The sequence below is a fragment of the Nerophis ophidion genome, linkage group LG13, assembly GCF_033978795.1.
Source record: "Nerophis ophidion isolate RoL-2023_Sa linkage group LG13, RoL_Noph_v1.0, whole genome shotgun sequence".
NCBI lineage: Eukaryota > Metazoa > Chordata > Actinopteri > Syngnathiformes > Syngnathidae > Nerophis > Nerophis ophidion.
In genome coordinates this window covers 55,436,644-55,457,105 of record NC_084623.1, presented here as the reverse complement: position 1 = coordinate 55,457,105, position 20,462 = coordinate 55,436,644, and the positions used below count along the sequence as shown (strand labels likewise).

Sequence of the window (20,462 nt, the reverse complement as noted above, 5' to 3'; positions counted from 1 at the left end):
TTTGATTGTTTTTTTTGGTATTATTGTGGTGAATATAGGCCTGGTTCCTGTTTGAAAAAATAGTTTATTATTGTGGTTAATATAGGTCTGTTTACCTCGGATCACCAGCCGTCCGCAGGCTAATTATTACCTTTTAGGTTGGTAGTTGCGGTAGCCAATCAGAACTCAGAAGTACTTTGTCACAATAAATCCCGTAAGATCCGACCAAAACATCGGGTCCAGCATTAGCTTATAGCCCGAGGTGGACATACCCTGGTTTTTCCAAGTCTTAGAAGAAAGAAAGATAGTGCGAAGGACGGAAAAGTCGTTAAATTAAAGAAAGAAATCATCAAAAAACATGACAAATCGGTAGCACTGCTGAACGAGTTGACAGCCAAGGAGGTCGCAATAATACCTAACCGGCGGACATTTATCCATGAAAATATGGAGAAGATGCTGGATGGATATACCGTAGAAGGTAAATACTGTACATTATTATTTCTTCATATAAATACTGTACTTGTTTGTTCTACATTCTATTTTTATTTCCACAGGTGTCTTATAGCTCAAGGTGGACATACCTTGGGTTTTCCAAGTCTTAGTTCGAAGGACGGAAAAGCGGATGATATTCGTTAAATTAAAGAAAGAAATCATCAAAAACATGACAAATCGGGAGCACTGCTGAACTGCCAAGTAGGTCGCAATAATACCTAACCGGCGGACATTTATCCATGAAAACATGGAGAAGATGCTGGATGGATATACCGTAGAAGGTAAATACTGTACATTATTATTTCTTCATAAAAATACTGTACTTGTTTGTTCTACATTCTATTTTTATTTCGACAGGTGTCTTATAGCTCGAGGTGGACATACCTTGGTTTTTCCAAGTCTTAGTTCGAAGGACGGAAAAGCGGATGAAAGAAATCATCAAAAAACATGACTAATCGGTAGCACTGCTGAACTACCAAGGAGGTCGCAATAATACCTAACCGGCGGACATTTATCCATGAAAATATGGAGAAGATGCTGGATGGATATACCGTAGAAGGTAAATACTGTACATTATTATTTCTTCATAAAAAATACTGTACTTGTTTGTTCTACATTCTATTTTTATTTCGACAGGTGTCTTATAGCTCGAGGTGGACATACCTTGGTTTTTCCAAGTCTTAGAAGAAAGAAAGAGTGCGAAGGACGGAAAAGCGGACGATATTCGTTAAATTAAAGAAAGAAATCTCCAAAAACATGACAAATCGGTAGCACTGCTGAACGAGTTGACAGCCAAGGAGGTCGCAATAATACCTAACCGGCGGACATTTATCCATGAAAATATGGAGAAGATGCTGGATGGATATACCGTAGAAGGTAAATACTCTACATGATTATTTCTTCATAAAAATACTGTACTTGTTTGTTCTACATTCTATTTTTATTTCCACAGGTGTCTTACCTAGAACACAACAGCAAGAGCTAGTACGAAGTTGGAAGTTTCTGGACGACCGCTCCACTATTTGAACCATGTCCCGTATCTAAATGGCGTACATTTATCCAAGAAAATATGGAGAAGATGCTGGATGAATATACCGCAGAAGGTAAATACTTTATATTATTATTCCTTTATAAAAATAATGTACTTGTTTGTAATACATTCTATTTTTATTTTCACAGGTCTCTCACCTAGAACACAAGAGCAGGAACTAGGAAGACGCAAGTTGTACGTTTCTGGACGACCGCGCCACTATTTGAGCCATGCCTCGATTCTAAATGGCAGACATTTATCCATGAAAATATGGAGAAGCAGCTGGATGAATATACTGCAGAAGGTAAATACTGTACATTATTATTCCTTCATAAAAATACTGTACTTGTTTGTTCTACATTCTATTTTTATTTCCACAGGTGTCTTACCTAGAGCACAACAGCAGGAACTAGTAAGAATTTGGAAGTTTCTGGACAACCGCACCACTATTTGAGCCATGCCTCGTATATAAATGGCGTACATTTATCCATGAAAATATGGAGAAGCAGCTGTATGTATATACCGTAGAAGTCCACACTCCAAGATAAAAATACTGCACATTATTATTCCTTCATAAAAATTCTGTACTTGTTTGTACTAGATTCTATTTTTATTTCCACAGGTGTCTTACCTAGAACACAACAGCAGGAACTAGTATGAAGTTGGACGTTTCTGGACGACCGCACCACTATTTGAGCCATGCCTCGTATATAAATGGCGTACATTTATCCATGAAAATATGGAGAAGCAGCTGGATGGATATACCGTAGAAGTCCACACTCCAAGGTAAAAATACTGCACATTATTATTCCTTCATAAAAATTCTGTACTTGTTTGTACTACATTCTATTTTTATTTCCACAGGTGTCTTACCTAGAACACAACGGCAGGAACTAGTAAGAATTTGGAAGTTTCTGGACGACCGTGCCACTATTTGAGCCACGCCCTGTATCTAAATGGCAAACATTTATCCATGAAAATATGGAGAAGCCGTTGAAGTCTACTCCCCAAGGTAAACCCATTGTTACGAGTCTCTTTGCTTAAATTTGCGAGCATGAACGTAAGTTACGAGCGTGAAGAAGCGCATTTAAAATGGATTGACAGGGCGCTTCCTAGCCTGTTCCTGCTCAGACACTGACAAGATTATAATGGAACATTTCCCTTATTACAGTTAGAAACATTTTGTTTTAATTATGTGAATGCATTTAATATAGCAGTTTAGTGCATATTGTTTTGTATTTCATTTTCTTTTTCAAGGTTTTTATTTTTATTTTAAAAAGTATGCTACATGGTAAAAATTGTGTTTTTTTTGTTTTAATAGGGTTTCTGTAGGAGGACAAACATGACACAAACATCCCTAATTGTTATAAAGCACATGTTATAAAGCATGTTTATATTAAACATGCTTCACTGATTTGAGTATTTGGTGAGCGCCGTTTTGTCCTACTAATTTTGGCGGTCTTTGAACTCACCGCACTTTGTTTACATAAGGGGTGTCCAAAGTGCGGCCTGGGGGCCATTTGCGGCCCGCAGGTAACTTTTTAATGGCCCCATGGCACATTTTAAAAATACGATTGAAACATTTTTTACGCATAAAAAGTGATAAAAAAGTGGAAACGGGTGAAATGTAACAAGAAAATGTTTACTCTAATAACACAAAGCTGCCATGCAGGCTGTTTCTTTCTTTAAAAAAATAATAATGAATCAAAATCAATGTCATTATGAATTATTGACCTATTCAAGGCTCCAATTATGTCACGTAAAATTTTCCACTTTGAGATTTTTTTGGGGGAAAATGTAGCATATTTTGTGTTTGCCATTTAAACAAACTGAGCTGTTTTTTTTTTTTTAAAGAAGGGCTTAAAACGAACAAATAAAAAACATAAACAACAATAAAACTTATAATTGACGGATAGATCTGAAGTTGATGTCGAGATTATTGTGTTAAAAATAAAAAACGGTTAAAAAAAATGTATAATTTATTTTCTAACACTTTAATGAGTAGGAGGACCCTTTTGGATCCCTAATAATTTTTTGTATGATTTGTTTTTAGGTGTCATTGCTCAAAAAAAAAAAAAGATTTAAAATCAATGGTGTTATGAGTTATTGACCTTTTTAATGCTCCCATTATTATAAAATCTCAACTATTCCACTTAAAAAAAATATTGGGTGGAAAATATTGCATATTTTGTGATTTTTTCCATAAACTTTTTTTTTGGTGACAAAAAGAGCAACTTAAATATTTAAAATCATTATATTGACAGATGGACCTAATGTTAAAACTTGAATAATAATTTAAAAAAATAATCCTGAATAATGACATTTTTTTATATATTTTTTGACCAAAACCCCTTGGAGTGGAGGCTGAAATGTATATTTTTTATACATATATTGTATTGTTTTTTAAAATAGAAAATATCAAAATGGCCCCCGCTTGCTTTGATTTTTCAGTGGATAAAGTTTGGACACCCCTGACTTACATGTAGAGCAGCTTTCTCCGACTTCCTAAGACGTGTTTATGCCACTTCTTTCTCCGTCTCATTTTGTCCACCAAACTATCAACATTGTGCATGAATGCACAAAAGTGAGTTTTGTTGTTGTTATTGACTTGTGTGTAGTGCTAATCAGACATATATGGTCACCATGGTTACCATGAATTGATTAACGTGGACCCCGACTTAAACAAGTTGAAAAACTTATCCGGGTGTTGCCATTTAGTGGTCAATTGTACGGAATATGTACTCAACTGTGCAATCTACTAATAAAAGTATCAATCAATCAATCAAAACTGCATGACGGCAAGCCATTCGATGCTAACATGCTATTTAGGCTAGCTGTATGTACATATTGCATCATCATGCCTCATTTATAGCTATATTCGAGCTCATTTTGTTTCCTTTAAGTCCTCATACTTCAATTGATATCTCATGACACACTTTCTGTGTGTAATATGGCTTTTATTTTTTTGCTACTTCCAGACGGATTTGTTTTTGTATTTTTGGTCCAATATGGCTCTTTCAACATTTTGGGTTGCCGACTCCTGACGTATAAGATTTCATGGGATTTATGGATTAGGAGTGAGAGATAGTTTGCTAAACATATAGCATGTTCTATATGTTATAGTTATTTGAATGACTCTTACCATAACATAGCAGGCACCTTCTTAGTTGGTTATTTATGCCTCATATAACGTACACTTATTCAGCCTCTTATTCACTATTCTTTATTTCAAATTGCCTTTCAAATGTCTATTCTTTGTGTTGGGTTTTATCAAATAAATTTCCCCCAAAAATGCCACTTATACTCCAGTGCTACTTATACCATATTTCCTTGAATTGCCGCCGGGGCGCTAATTAATTTAAAACCTTTTCTCACTGCTGGTAAAGGCAAGCATCCACCCATCTATCCATCCATCCCTCTTCTTCCGCTTATCTGAGGTCGGGTCGCGGGGGCAACAGCCTAAGCAGGGAAACTGTAACGTATTATTTTCGGGTCTCCCCAAGTCTAGCATTAAAAGATTACAGTTGGTACAAAATGCGGCTGCTAGACTTTTGACAAGAACAAGAAAGTTTGATCACATTACGCCTGTACTGGCTTCCTGTGCACTTAAGATGTGACTTTAAGGTTTTACTACTTACGTATAAAATACTACACGGTCTAGCTCCATCCTATCTTGCCGATTGTATTGTACCATATGTCCCGGCAAGAAATCTGCGTTCAAAGGACTCCGGCTTGTTAGTGATTCCCAAAGCCCAAAAAAAGTCTGCGGGCTATAGAGCGTTTTCCGTTCGGGCTCCAGTACTCTGGAATGCCCTCCCGGTAAAAGTTTGAGATGCTACCTCAGTAGAAGCATTTAAGTCTCACCTTAAAACTCATTTGTATACTCTAGCCTTTAAATAGACTCCCTTTTTAGACCAGTTGATCTGCCGTTTCTTTTCTTTTTCTTCTATGTCCCACTCTCCCTTGTGGAGGGGGTCCGGTCCGATCCGGTGGCCATGTACTGCTTGCCTGTGTATCGGCCGGGGACATCTCTGCGCTGCTGATCCACCTCCGCTTGGGATGGTTTCCTGCTGGCTCCGCTGTGAACGGGACTCTCGCTGCTGTGTTGGATCCGCTTTGGACTGGACTCTCGCGACTGTGTTGGATCCATTGTGGATTGAACTTTCACAGTATCATGTTAGACCCGCTCGACATCCATTGCTTTCCTCCTCTCCAAGGTTCTCATAGTCATCATTGTCACCGACGTCCCACTGGGTCATTATTGTCACCGATGTCCCACTGGGTGTGAGTTTTCCTTGCCCTTATGTGGGCCTACCGAGGATGTCGTGGTGGTTTGTGCAGCCCTTTGAGACACTAGTGATTTAGGGCTATATAAGTAAACATTGATTGATTGATTGAAACCCAGACTTCCCTCTCCCCAGCCACTTCGTCTAGCTCTTCCCGGGGGACCCCGAGGCGTTCCCAGGCCAGCCGGGAGACATAGTCTTCCCAACGTGTCCTGGGTCTTCCCCGTGGCCTCCTACCGGTTGGACGTGCCCTAAACACCTCCCTAGGGAGGCGTTCGGGTGGCATCCTGACCAGATGCCCGAACCACCTCATCTGGCTCCTCTCCATGTGGAGGAGCAGCGGCTTTACTTTGAGTTCCTCCCGGATGGCAGAGCTTCTCACCCTATCTCTAAGGGAGAGACCCTCCACACGGCGGAGGAAACTCATTTGGGCCGCTTGTACCCGTGATCTTATCCTTTCGGTCATGACCCAAAGCTCATGACCATAGGTGAGGATGGGAACGTAGATCGACCAGTAAATTGAGAGCTTTGCCTTCCGGCAAAGGCTCTGGATGCTGTGGGGCTGTCTTGGTTGACAAGACTCTGCAGCATCGGGAGCGGTACCTCTGGATTGGCAGACCGGGGTGGTGGTTCCTCTCTTTAAGAAGGGGGACCGGAGGGTGTGTTCCAACTATCGTGGGATCACACTCCTCAGCCTTCCCGGTAAGGTTTATTCAGGTGTACCGGAGAGGAGGCTACGTCGGATAGTCGAACCTCGGATTCAGGAGGAACAGTGTGGTTTTCGTCCTGGTCGTGGAACTGTGGACCAGCTCTATACTCTGGGCAGGGTTCTTGAGGGTGCATGGGAGTTTGCCCAACCAGTCTACATGTGCTTTGTGGACTTGGAGAAGGCATTCGACCGTGTCCCTCGGGGAGTCCAGTTGGGAGTGCTCAGAGAGTATGGGGTATCGGACTGTCTTATTGTGGCGGTCCACTCCCTGTATGATCAGTGCCAGAGCTTGGTCCGCATTGCTGGCAGTAAGTCGAACACATTTCCAGTGAGGGTTGGAATCCGCCAAGGCTGTCCTTTGTGTTCATAACTTTTATGGACAGAATTTCTAGGCGCAGTCAAGGCGTTGAGGGGTTCCGGTTTGGTAAAAAAGGCAAGCATGCGCTAATTATTTTAAAACCTCTTCTCAGTCCGGCACTTACCAAAGGCATGTGGTAAATTTAGGCCTGCGCTTATAGATTTGAGTGTGATATAAGGATACCATCAGGAAAAGCACATTTAATTAAAAAAAAAAACGTTATTATGGTCTTACCTTTTTACTTATAAATGAAGTCCATGCGCAGCTCCTTCCGATCAAAAGCGTTAACTTGTTTATAGAAGTTTTCCTTATCTTTCTTCAGTTTTAAAAGTCTCCCTGTCTCGATGGAGATCTTCCTTTATTGCCTCCTGCTTCGATTGAAAGCCCAGCTTAAAAAACTGTTTTATTTTAGATATGTAATCCTCCATGTTAAAAGTGCAAGCGAGAGGAAAAAATACACTGCTCACTCTTGCCATTTGTCGTCACTTCTTCTGCAGCCGAGCAGTCGCAAGAAGGATCACTAGCGCCCTCTACTACTAGGAGGTGGGAGTCATTTAATGACTCATATTTGACACACGCAGCTATGGTATATTAATAAAACATAGCTGCTTACTGTTCTTTTTAGCACATTTAATTGCTTGGACCTTAAATCCTACTGAATAGCTCTTAATAGCATTTAGGGACGGCGTGGCGCAGTGGGGAGAGTGGCCGTGCGCAACCCGAGCGTCCCTGGTTCAATTCCCACCAAGTACCAACCTCGTCACGTCCGTTGTGTCCTGAGCAAGACACTTCACCCTTGCTCCTGATGGTTGCTGGTTGGCGCCTTGCATGGCAGCTCCCTCCATCAGTGTATGAATGTGTGTGTGAATGGGTAAATGTGGAAGTAGTGTCAAAGCGCTTTGAGTACCTTGAAGGTAGAAAAGCGCTATACAAGTACAACCCATTTATCATTTATTTAATCTTCTTCCCTTTATGCGATTTGAAATTATTGAAATCAACCTCTACCATTTTGAAAATGACGGCATGAAGTGTTACTCGTGACGTGACGAGTTTAACCCGGTGGAAATTCTAGGCATATGCTAATTTGGCGAAACGAGTTTGACCCGGCGGAAATTCTAGACATGCGCTAATAAAAATTATATTTTGCGAAACGAGTTTGACCCTGTTAATGCTAAGCATGCGCTAATTGTTTTGCGAAAAGAGTTTGACCCGGCAGTAATTCTAGGCAGGCGCATACTATATACTAGGGATGCACCGATTAATCGGTAACCGAATATATTCGGCCGAATATGGCAAAAAAAGCCACATTCGGCCTTCGGTGGAATAAGTTAAAAACAAGGCCGAATAGTGGCGTGTGACGCAATTTTTTGAGGGGTGACGCAATCAACCAACGTGCGGTGACGTTGGGATATGTTGTGTACCTGTATAAGTGTATGAGGTTACAATGTTGTGTACCTGTATAAGTGTATGAGGTTACAAGCACACACTTAATTGAGATTTACTTGAGCCTTCTGTTTACATTATTAGCATATCTACTGTGGCTAAGCAGACTTTTGCCAAAAGGACAATAATTCATTTGTTGTGGGTTTAATCCACTTAATTTTTTTTGTGGAATGCATGTTTTGTTTGAAGGCCTAATATAAATGAAAAACTTTGTGCTTTTTTTGAAAAGCAAAGGCTACTGGAATATTAAAAAAATGTCAATATTCAATAAAAAATTACTTTATTCGAAAAACATGTCTAAATATTTTTCTAGGGTATTTATGCAGTATAAAAAAAATTGTGAAAAACTGCATTCGGTATTCGGCCAAGCGTTTAAATTTTATTCGGCTTCGGCCACCAATTTTCATTTCGGTGCATCCCTAAAACATAGCTGCTTACTGTTCTTTTTAGCATATTCAATAGCTTGGACCTTAAATCCTACTGAATAGCTCTTAATCTTCTTCCCTTTAAGCGATTTGAAATGATTGAAATCAGCCTCCTCTATTTTGAAAATGATGACAGATGAAGTGTCACTCGTGACGTGACGAGTTTGACCCGGTGGAAATTCTAGGCATATGCTAATTATTTGGCGAAACGAGTTTGACCCGGCGGAAATTCTAGACATGCGCTAATAAAAATTATATTTTGCAAAGCGAGTTTGACCCGGTGTTAATGCTAAGCATGCGCTAATTATCTTGCGAAAAGAGTTGGACCGGCAGTAATTCTAGGCAGGCGCATATTATATTTTCAAGGAAATACGGTATAATGTCTTTTTCCTTCTTTACTATGCATTTTCAGCAGGTGCGACTTATACTCCGAAAAATACGATAACTCAGATATTGGGGTTCACAATGAAAAGCGCTATATAAATAGAATTCACTTCACTTCCCTAGTGTCAAGTAGCTATTGAAAATAATCATTTTAATGTAATGCATTGAAAGCACACAGAAAAGGTCTTAAGACAGTTTTAATAAAAACAACAACCTTTATTTCCAGTAGAAAAAAAACATGTCCAAAAAGAAAAGGCAAATATATTAAACTTGATACAAGCATTACCAACTCAAAAGTCCTCTATAAATATGTTAAAATAAATTAAAGAAATTTAATTTACCAAGGCTATCACCTACCATACTAAACAAGCCTCAAAACACGTCGATGGAAAAAAAAAAAAAAAAAAGGTCCTTTTTAAATAGCAGAACAAGATCTAACAATACATTAAAGACAAATAAAGAGCCTGATAACATTTCTAAAAGGCTTATTATTAGCACGGGAAAGGCTACAGTGTGCTAAATGTGGCTCAACAACCGCAGAGCTATCGTGAAAATACCCCAACAAGAAAAAAAAGTTAATACCAAACATGAGAGAACATCTTGGAATGTTTGCCATCAATAATTGAAAAGGATGCAGACTGACACGGACATACCTTCACATTTCACTTTCAATTCTTTAATTGAAGTGACTTATGTCGACTTTCTTCTGATGTCTGTCAAAAAAAAAAAACCCCCAGCCATGCTACTCTTGATTGGTATACAGGGAAAAGAAATACCCTCAAACACGAAGGAACGACCTGCTCAGTAACACCCCAGGTACTTTTAAGACGTGTTAAAAAAAACACAACATCGGCTTTCCGAGGCCGGAGACCTCAACGAAACGTGGTCTCCAGGCCTACCTACCGTACTCGAACAAGTCTAGTCCGCTTTGGCTTTGAGGAGAGGCACTCGGAGCGCTTCTATATACAAAACGAGTTGAGTAGTACTTCTGGTCCTGCACCTAAAGTCCCGACCCGGCGCCGTCCTCTGGGACGGAGAGCTGGCTGAACACGGCCAGGCGTTTCCCCTCGCTGCCGGACTCCAGTCCGCTGAGCGAGCTCGCCGAGCTTCCTTCGTCCTGGTCTTGATCCGACAGCGAGGCGTAGGACAGGGACCGCGAGAACAGCGGCGGGACGCCGGGGCTCGGAGGCGGCGACGGACCGGAGGGCGAACAGCCCGAGTCCGGGGACGGCAGGAAAGGGGAGCGGGGATCCGCGGCGGAAACAGGTTGGTACTGCGGAGCGGCGGAGGCCTGGAGGGTACTGGGTTCCGTCTCTGAAAAGACCTGAGCGAGGAGGTCGGTGATGTCGGCGCAAGGGGGAGAGGCGGACTGAGCGCGTGCGAAAGAGGCGGCGGCGGGAGGAAGGTAGTGCTGAGGCGGGGTCGGAAACCCGGAGAAGCTGACGCTCTGTCTCATGAGCGGGATTCTGTTGGCCCGCGACTGGAGGGCGAAGCTCGAGGAGCGCGACAGGTGATCCATTTCCTCCTCGTTGTTGTGGACAAAGTGGCAGCGGATCCCGTACGGGCAGAAGCCGATGGTGTGGAAGGTGCGGCACGGCTCCGTCTTGTACTTGGGGTGCCGGCTCAGATCCCGCAGCTCGTCGGGCCCGTGGGCAAACTGGCACTTGCCCCCGTACTTGCACGTGCCGCTCTCCGTAAAAGAGCGGCACAGTTCCGTCTTGTAGCGGGACGAGGCGGAGGAGCTGGACGACGGCGCGGCGGAGGCGGGGCCCGCGCCTTCCTGGCCGCTCTTCATCATCAGCATCATCATCACGTCCGAGCCGGGCCAGCCCGGGCTCTCCGGCGCCGTGCCGCTCTCCACCATGCTGAGCGAGCGCTGAGATAGAAAGTCGCGCTTGCGCCACTGGCCGGGAGCTTGTCGGCCCTCCGGCTGCGGCCCCCACAAGCCGTCGTCCGGGGGGCCCGCGTCCAGACGGGTCAGGGCGCCCAGGGAGAGCGACGTGTCGCAGCCACGCTGCTGTCCGACGAAGCCTGGCGCCGCCTTCCCGCCGCCGATGGGTGACAGCCGGTTGTCCACGTCCCTCAGATCCAGGCTCAACAGTTGCTGCAAGGAGGAGGAACAAAAACAGCCGGATGAAACAAAAGCGCCGTGGAGAGTTATTTGGACTCTAGGGGAACAAAGACATAAGAGTTATTTGGACAAGAGGGAAACATTTCTAAGTAACAAACACTTAAGTAAGAGTTATTTGGACACTAGAGGAACCTTTTCGAAGGAACAAAGAATTAAGTAAGAGTTATTTGGACTCTAGGAGAACATACTCCAAGTAACAAAGACATAATTAAGAGTTATTTGGACAGGAGAGGAACATATTTTTAAATAACAAAGACTTAAGTAAGAGTTATTTGGACACTAGGGGAACAAAGACATAATGAAGTTATTTGGACAGGAGGGGAACATATTCTAAGTAACAAAGACATAATTAAGAGTTATTTGGACACTAGAGGAACCTTTTCTAAGTAACTAAGAATTAAGAAGTCTTCAGACAATAGGTGAACATATTTTAAGTAACACAGTTATTTGGATACTAGGGGAACATATTCCAAGTGATAAAGACTTAATTAAGAGTTATTTGGGAACAAGGGGAACATATTCTAAGTAAACAAGATTTAAGAGTTATTTTGACAGAGGTTGAACATATTCTAAGTAACAAAGACTTAAGTAAGAGTTATTTGGACTCTAGGGGAACGTACTCCAAGTAACAAAGACATAATTAAGAGTTATTTGGACAGGAAGGGAACATATTTTAAGTAACAAAGACTTAAGTAAGAGTTATTTGGACATTAGAGGAACCTTTTCGAAGGAACAAAGAATTAAGAGTTATTTGGACAATAGGTGAACATATTTTAAGTAACAGACTCAAATAGTTATTTGGATACTAGGGGAACATATTCTAAGTGATAAAGACTTAAGAGTTATTTGGGCACAAGGGGAACATATTCTAAGTAAAAAAGACTTAAGTAAGAGTTATTTGGACTCTAGGGGAATATACTCCAAGTAACAGACATAATTAAGAGTTATTTTGGACAGAAGGGGAACATATTTTAAATAACAAACACTTAAGTAAGAGTTATTTGGACACTAGAGGAACCTTTTCGAAGTAACAAAGAATTAAGAGTTATTTGGACAATAGGTGAACATATTTTAAGTAACACAGACTTAAATAGTTATTTGGATACTAGGGCAACATATTCTAAGCGATAAAGATTTAAGAGTTATTTGGGCACAAGAGGAACATATTTTAAGTAACCAAAATTTAAGAGTTATTTTGACACAGGTTGAACATATTCTAAGTAACAAAGACTTAAGTGAGAGTTATTTGGACTCTAGGGGAACCTTTTCAAAGTAACAAAGAATTAAGAGTTATTTGGACAATAGGTGAACATATTTTAAGTAACACAGACTTAGTTATTTGGATACTAGAAAACATATTCTAAGTGATAAAGACTTAAGAGTTATTTGGGCACAAGAGGAACATATTTTAAGTAACCAAGATTTAAGAGTTATTTTGACACAGTTTGAACATATTCTAAGTAACAAAGACTTAAGCAAGAGTTATTTGGACTCTAGGGGAACATACTCCAAGTAACAAAGACATAATTAAGAGTTATTTGGACAGGAGGGGAACATATTTTAAGTAACAAACACTTAAGAGTTATTTGGACACTAGAGGAACCTTTTCGAAGGAACAAAGAATTAAGAGTTATTTGGACAATAGGTGAACATATTTTAAGTAACAAAGACTTAAATAGTTATTTGGATACTAGGGGAACATATTCTAAGTAATAAAGACTTAGTTATTTGGGCACAAGAGGAACATATTTTAAGTAACCAAGATTTAAGAGTTATTTTGACAGTTTGAACATATTCTAAGTAACAAAGACTTAAGTAAGAGTTATTTGGACACTAGAGGAACATTTTCTACAAACCCTGTTTCCATATGAGTTGGGAAATTGTGTTAAATGTAAATATAAACGGAATACAAATCATTTTCAACCCATATTCAGTTGAATATGCTACAAAGAAAACATATTTGATGTTCAAACTGATAAACATTTTTTCCTTGTTGCAAATAATCATTAACTTTAGAATTTGATGCCAGCCACACGTGACAAAGAAGTTGGGAAAGGTGGCAGTAAATACTGACAAAGTTGAGGAATGCTCATCAAATACTTATATGGAACATCCCACAGGTGTGCAGGCTAACTGGGAACAGGTGGGTGCCATGATTGGGTATAAAAGCAGCTTCCATGAAATGCTAATTAATTCACAAACAAGGATGGGGTGAGGGTCACCAATTTGTGAGCAAATTGTCAAACAGTTTTAGAACATTTCTAAACGAGCTATTGCAAGGAATTTAGGGATTTTACCATCTACGGTCCGTAAAATCTTCAAAAAGTTCAGAGAATCTGGAGAAATCACTGCACGTAAGCGATGATATTACGGGCTTTTGATCCCTCAGGCGGTACTGCATCAAAAACAGCATCTTAGAATTTGGGACATGCTCTCCCTGAGATAATCCTGATACCCACTACAACTATGAGAAGTATTATACTTTGACTTTCACAAAGTGCATTATTTTTTAATTTTTTATTGTAAACATGACTCAGAACTACAGCTACAAAAACAATGAAGGCACACGGCTTCAGTCCGGAGTATGCGACAGTAATAAAGTAAACAATAACATAGTCCTCCTTTAGTGCAAGACTCCCTGGCATGCTGTATAACAGGAAATTATAAACTGGGCTCAATCTGCCCTGCTCCAATTTATTTGTATGAGTAACACAAATGTTCTGCAAGCTAGTGGTGAGTGCTTGAAGTGGCCTCGCAGCCAGTAAGAGTTTCTGACATGCTGCATTGAGACAGGGCACCTGCGTTCACTGCAAGCCGCAAAGTGTGCGCCATGCAGGGCAGACAAGCCACACCAAACTCCACTTTGGGGGTTTTTTGTTGTATTTTTGTTTTTTTGTCAGCGGAGTGTTTAAGCGACAAATGTGTGGTACTACTTTTTTTCGGTGTTTGCTTTTCATCCATCTTCCGCTTGCATCTCCTTATGATTCTTGAAGAGGTGGGAGGTCAAATTGATCCTATCAAGAGGAAGAAGTCTTGGTTCCTCTCCGCATAATCAACTTTTTGTAATCATTGCAAATTGCCAGTTTTTTCAGACACATTTTAGAATAATCCCAAACCATAGACGTGGTGTTCGGGAACCTTTTTGGTCGACAGAGCCAAGAAGCCAAATATTTTAAAATGTATTTCCCTAAGAGCCATATAATACTTTTTTTTTAACACTGAACACAACTAAATGTGTGCATTTTTAAGTAAGACCAACATTTCCAGAGTATAATAGGTCTCTTATTCTTTGTAATAACATTGTTATTCTGAAGCTAACTGTGGAGGGGGCGTGGCCTGCGGTATGTTGCCAGGACCGGCCTCGAAATCAGCGACAGGTGCGTAGAGGCCCACCTGGGCCTTTTTATCGAATCACCTGTTGCTCTGTTATAAGCAGCAGCCAGGAGGAGAGACAGGGTTGGGGCTGGAGCCAGAGCGCGATCGAGGACAAAAGAGAAAAAGACAATTGCTGGAAAGCAACTGAGAGACTAATTGAAAAACAACATTTTACCCTAAAACAGGCTCTCATGTCGGTGTTTGGTGGTCTGAAGAACCCCCAGGAGGGCAAGCCCAACACTAACCAATAATAAATAAATTACTTATTACCATTAACGCAACTTTTTGAACATAAAAATGCATGAGATTTTTTTATATTATGAATGTTATTTTTAACACTATTATTACAAATAGAATTATTCATTACTTATCCCGTTGAGCAATGTCCGCTCAGATTTATCTGAGAGCCAGATGCAGTCATCAAAAGAGCCACATCTGGCTCTAGAGCCATAGGTTCCCTCCCCCTGTGTTAGTCAGTCAGCGAGCGAGCGAGCTTTTTAGGCAGGCTACAGCACCGGCAACAATACTCTTCTTGTTATGGGGCTGTTTGATGAGGTCATCATGCGTTGCCAGTAAATGATGCAAGCTCTACTGTAAATTCTATTTCTGGTTTTTAAAAACCTGCAGTAGTTCACAAAACAAAATAAAACAAAAAGTTGTACTGTAAACTAGTCCCGCACATTTCGGCTAATCGGCATCATTTTCACACAATGTCAACCGTCCGATTAAAACGTGTTTCCTTTGTATACAAAGCAGAAACAACAATAAATCAACTATTTACAGACCAAAACGCCACAACTGCCACCTTCCCGCATAGCTCAGGCCTACTTCCTGTCTGTCTGCAGCGCTAAGCCTTCTGGGTAATGTAGTGGATAAACATTTAGCAGCACCCTCACTTCCTTGTTTACATATATTTAACCTTTATTAGCAGGCACTTTTTCTTTTATTCACTTATTTACCAAAGCACGCATGTCAAAAAGTGCAACTTTAATGTTGATGTGCTTTTATTGGATTACTTTTTTTTTAAATTTATGACATTATGACATTTCTCCTATGTCCCCCCCTCCCTTGTGGAGGGGGTCCGGTCCGATGACCATGGATGAAGTACTGACTGTCCAGAGTCGAGACCCAGGATGGACCGCTCGTCGGGACCCAGGATGGACCGCTCGCCTGTATCGGTTGGGGACATCTCTACGCTGCTGATCCGCTTGAGATGGTTTCCTGTGGACGGGACTCTCACTGCTGTCTTGGAGCCACTATGGATTGAACTTTCACAGTATCATGTTAGACCCGCTCGACATCCATTGCTTTCGGTCCCCTAGAGGGGGGGGGGTTGCCCACATCTGAGGTCCTCTCCAAGGTTTCTCATAATCAGCATTGTCACTGGCATCCCACTGAATGTGAATTCTCCCTGCCCACTGGGTGTGAGTTTTCCTTGCCCTTTTGTGGGTTCTTCCGAGGATGTTGTAGTCGTAATGATTTGTGCAGTCCTTTGAGACATTTGTGATTTGGGGCTATATAAATAAACATTGATTGATTGATTGATTAGCCAGGACTGCATGATTGATGCAATATTTTATTTGTGATTAATTACAAATATAACTCATGTTAGATCCGCTTGACATCCATTGCTTTCGGTCCCCTAGGGGGGGGGTTTGCCCACATATGCAGTCCTCTCCAAGGTTTCTCATAGTCATCATTGTCGACGTCCCACTGGGGTGAGTTTTTCCTTGCTCTTACGTGGGCTCTACCTAGGATGTTGTTGTGGTTTGTGCAGCCCTTTGAGACACTTGTGATTTAGGGCTCTAAAATTAAACATTGATTGATTGATTACTCGGGCCCTGCGATGAGGGGGCGACTTGTCCAGGGTGTACCCCGCCTTCCGCCCGATTGTAGCTGAGATAGGCGCCAGCGCCCCCCGCAACCCCGAAAGGGAATAAGCGGTAGAAAATGGATGGATGGATGGATGATTAATTACTCGCATTCATAATGAAAGCTTGCTTAAGAAATGACTAATTTTCATAACTTAACAAAATTAGATTTTCAAAAGTTCATTTAGCAATGTTTTATTTGAATGCACGTCGATTATTTGCAAAAAACTCCAACTGTTTTATCTATAAAAAAAAAGTTGTTCCAGGATACACATTAGCATATTTTTTTGTGATTAATTATGAAAATAACTCGTTAGATCCTCTCAACATCCATTGCTTTTGGTCCCCTGGGACAGGAGGGGGGGTTGCCCACATATGCGGTCCTCTCCAAGGTTTCTCATAGTCATCATTGTCGACGTCCCACTGGGGTGAGTTTTTCCTTGCTCTTACGTGGGCTCTACCTAGGATGTTGTTGTGGTTTGTGCAGCCCTTTGAGACACTTGTGATTTAGGGCTCTAAAATTAAACATTGATTGATTGATTACTCGGGCCCTGCGATGAGGTGGCGACTTGTCCAGGGTGTACGCCGCCTTCCGCCCGATTTTAGCTGAGATAGGCGCCGGCGCCCCCCGCGACCCCGAAAGGGAATAAGCGGTAGAAAATGGATGGATGGATGATTAATTACTCGCGTTCATAATGAAAGCTTGCTTAAGAAATGACAAATTTTCATAGCTGAACAAAATTATATTTTCAAAATATAATTTAGCAATGTTTTATTTGAATGCACGTCGATTATTTGCAAAAAACTCGAACTGTTTTATGTAAAAAAAAAAGTTGTTCCAGGATGCATTTGAGTGACATTAGCCAGCACTGCATGAATAATGCAATATTTTTTTGTGATTAATTATGAAAATAACTCCTTAGATCCTCTCAACATCTATTGCTTTTGGTCCTCTCCAAGGTTTCTCATAGTCATCATTGTCGACGTCCCACTGGGGTGAGTTTTTCCTTGCCCTTATGTGGGCTCTACCGAGGATGTCGTTGTTGTTTGTGCAGCCCTTTGAGACACTTGTGATTTAGGGATATATAAATAAACATTGATTGATTACTCGCGTTCATAATGAAAGCTTGCTTAAGAAATGACTAATTTTAATAGCTGAACAAAATTATATTTTCAAAAGATCATTTAGCAATGTTTTATTTGAATGCACGTCGATTATTTGCAAAAAACTCGAACTGTTTTATGTAAAAAAACAGGGGGGGGTTTGCCCACATATGCAGTCCTCTCCAAGGTTTCTCATAGTCATCATTGTGGACGTCCCACTGGGGTGAGTTTTTCCTTGCCCTTATGTGGGCTCTACCTAGGACAGGGGTGCCCATTACGTCGATCGCGAGCTACCAGTCGACCGCGGGGGGTGTGTCAGTCCATCTCGAGCCGAGCTTTTAAAAAAAAATAGACCGAAAAATTAGTGATCATCAATCTTCACCAAGACGTCACTTAAATGACATTCACGGTACCGGAGGGTCTTGTGAGATGACGCTGGCTGCTGCAAGATCATTATTATGAAAATACGACCGAGAGGACAGCGAGAAACACTTTTTATTTCAACAGACTCTCGCGCCGTACCTTCCGTCAAAACTCTAAAGGCCGACTGCACATTTCCTATCTTCACAATAAAAGCCCTGCTTCATGCTGCCTGCGCTAACTAAATACAGAGTCTTGGAAAACTGGCGTGCACAAGCGATCCCTCAGAAAGCTGGCGTGCACAAGTTCCGAGACTCTTATTTTGTTAGTGCAGGCAGCATGAAGCAGGGCTTTTATTGTGAAGATAGGAAATGTGCAGTCGGCCTTTAGAGTTTTGACGGAAGGGACGGCGCGAAAGTCTGTTGAAATAAAAAGTGTTTCTCGCCTTCCTCTCTGTCATTTTTTCCTAATAATGAACTGGCAGCAGCCAGCGTCATCTCACAAGACCCTCGGGTGCCGTGAATGTCAATCAAGCAAGCTACGGAATTTGCCGCCAATGTTTTTCTTGTAAAGTGTATGGAAGCTGGATGAATTAGATGCCAAAAACCAACCACTTTCAAGTGGTATTGTACAGAAAGGACAACTTTTTTTTTTCTCCTCCATTTGAAAATGTGGGCGTTATCATCATTACTGTCTGATTCCAATCAATGCAAGTCATCAGAATCAGGTAATACACCGACTTATATTCTTGTTTTTGTGAAATAAAGACATCTATATGTGTTACACATGCTTGTATTATCATTAAACACATTTAACTTGTTTACAAAAATGTCTCTTTCATAAATAAATAAATATAAATGATATATATAAATGGTTCTCGCTCGGAAAAGGGTGGAGTGCCATCTCCGGGTTGGGGAGGAGACCCTGCCCCAAGTGGAGGAGTTCAAGTACCTAGGAGTCTTGTTCACGAGTGAGGGAAGAGTGGATCGTGAGATCGACAGGCGGACCGGTGCGGCGTCTTCAGTAATGCGGACGTTGTATCGATCCGTTGTGGTGAAGAAGGAGCTGAGCCGGAAGGCAAAGCTCTCAATTTACCGGTCGAGCTACGTTCGCATCCTCACCTATGGTCATGAGCTTTGGGTCATGACCGAAAGGATAAGATCACGGGTACAAGCGGCCCAAATGAGTTTCCAGGTCTCTCCCTTAGAGATAGGGTGAGAAGCTCTGCCATCCGGGAGGAACTCAAAGTAAAGCCGCTGCTCCTCCACATGGAGAGGAGCCAGATGAGGTGGTTCGGGCATCTGGTCAGGATGCCACCCGAACGCCTCCCTAGGGAGGTGTTTAGGGCACGTCCAGCCGGTAGGAGGCCACGGGGAAGACCCAGGACACGTTGGGAAGACTATGTCTCCCGGCTGGCCTGGGAACGCTTCGGGATCCCCCGGGAAGAGCTAGACGAAGTGGCTGGAGATAGGGAAGTCTGGGCTTCCCTGCTTAGGCTGCTGCCCCCGCGACCCGACCTCGGATAAGCGGTAGATGATGGATGGATATATATAAATGAGGTAGATCCCCTCGAGTTGGTCAATTGAAAAGTAGCTCGCCTGCAGAAAAAGTGTGGGCACCCCTGACCTAGGATGTCGTAGTGGTTTGTGCAGCCCTTTGAGACACTTGTGATTTAGGGCTATATAAATAAACATTGATTGGGGCTTCACGGTGGCAGAGGGGTTAGTGCGTCTGCCTCACAATACGAAGCTCCTGCAGTCCTGGGTTCAAATCCAGGCTCGGGATCTTTCTGTGTGGAGTTTGCATGTTCTCCCCGCGACTGCGTGGGTTCCCTCCGGGTACTCCGGCTTCCTCCCACTTCCAAAGACATGCACCTGGGGATAGGTTGATTGGCAACACTAAATTGGCCATAATGTGAGTGTGAATGTTGTCTGTCTATCTGTGTTGGCCCTGCGATGAGGTGGCGACTTGTCAAGGGTGTACCCTGCCTTCCGCCCGATTGTAGCTGAGATAGGCGCCAGCTCCCCCCGCGACCCCACAAGGGAATAAGCGGTAGAAAATGGATGGATGGATGGATGGATGATTGATTAATTGTGACATCCCTGATTAATACATCCATCCATCCATTTTCTACCGCTTATTCCCTTTCGGGGTCGCGGGGGGCGCTGGCGCCTATCTCAGCTACAATCGGGCGGAAGGCGGGGTACACCCTGGACAAGTCGCCTGATTAATACATGCACTTTATTTTGTAGGGTAGTTTGCTTCCTGCTCCTTCCTGCAGGGATTTGCACACAATCAGCTGACTATCATTTAAAAAAAACAAAACATTGTTTATGCAACGTTCATTTAAACACTACTAAAGTTGACATGGACAGTGAAAAGTGAGCAAGTTCTTGGTTTGAAAGCACAAGTTAGACTTTTCAGCAAAGTTTAGAGTTAAAGAATGCGTGCAAGTTTCAGCTTCGAGCTAACTTAAGCGCGTTAAAAGACAGCTCGCTAACAACATGGCGCATAA

At 42.0% G+C, this 20,462-nt stretch overlaps 1 protein-coding gene across 1 annotated transcript in view; it reads right to left on the bottom strand.

Annotated features, from left to right (window-relative positions):
- Positions 1 to 9,301: 9,301 nt before the first annotated feature.
- The window catches only part of zgc:114130 (uncharacterized protein LOC570332 homolog), an 11,526-nt gene continuing 365 nt past the window's right edge, over positions 9,302 to 20,462 (bottom strand). Inside the window, exon 2 of the mRNA XM_061919229.1 lies at positions 9,302 to 11,210. Within this exon, the coding sequence (XP_061775213.1) occupies positions 10,107 to 11,210 (1,104 nt within the window). The 3' untranslated portion in view covers positions 9,302 to 10,106. The remainder of the gene's footprint in view (positions 11,211 to 20,462) is intronic.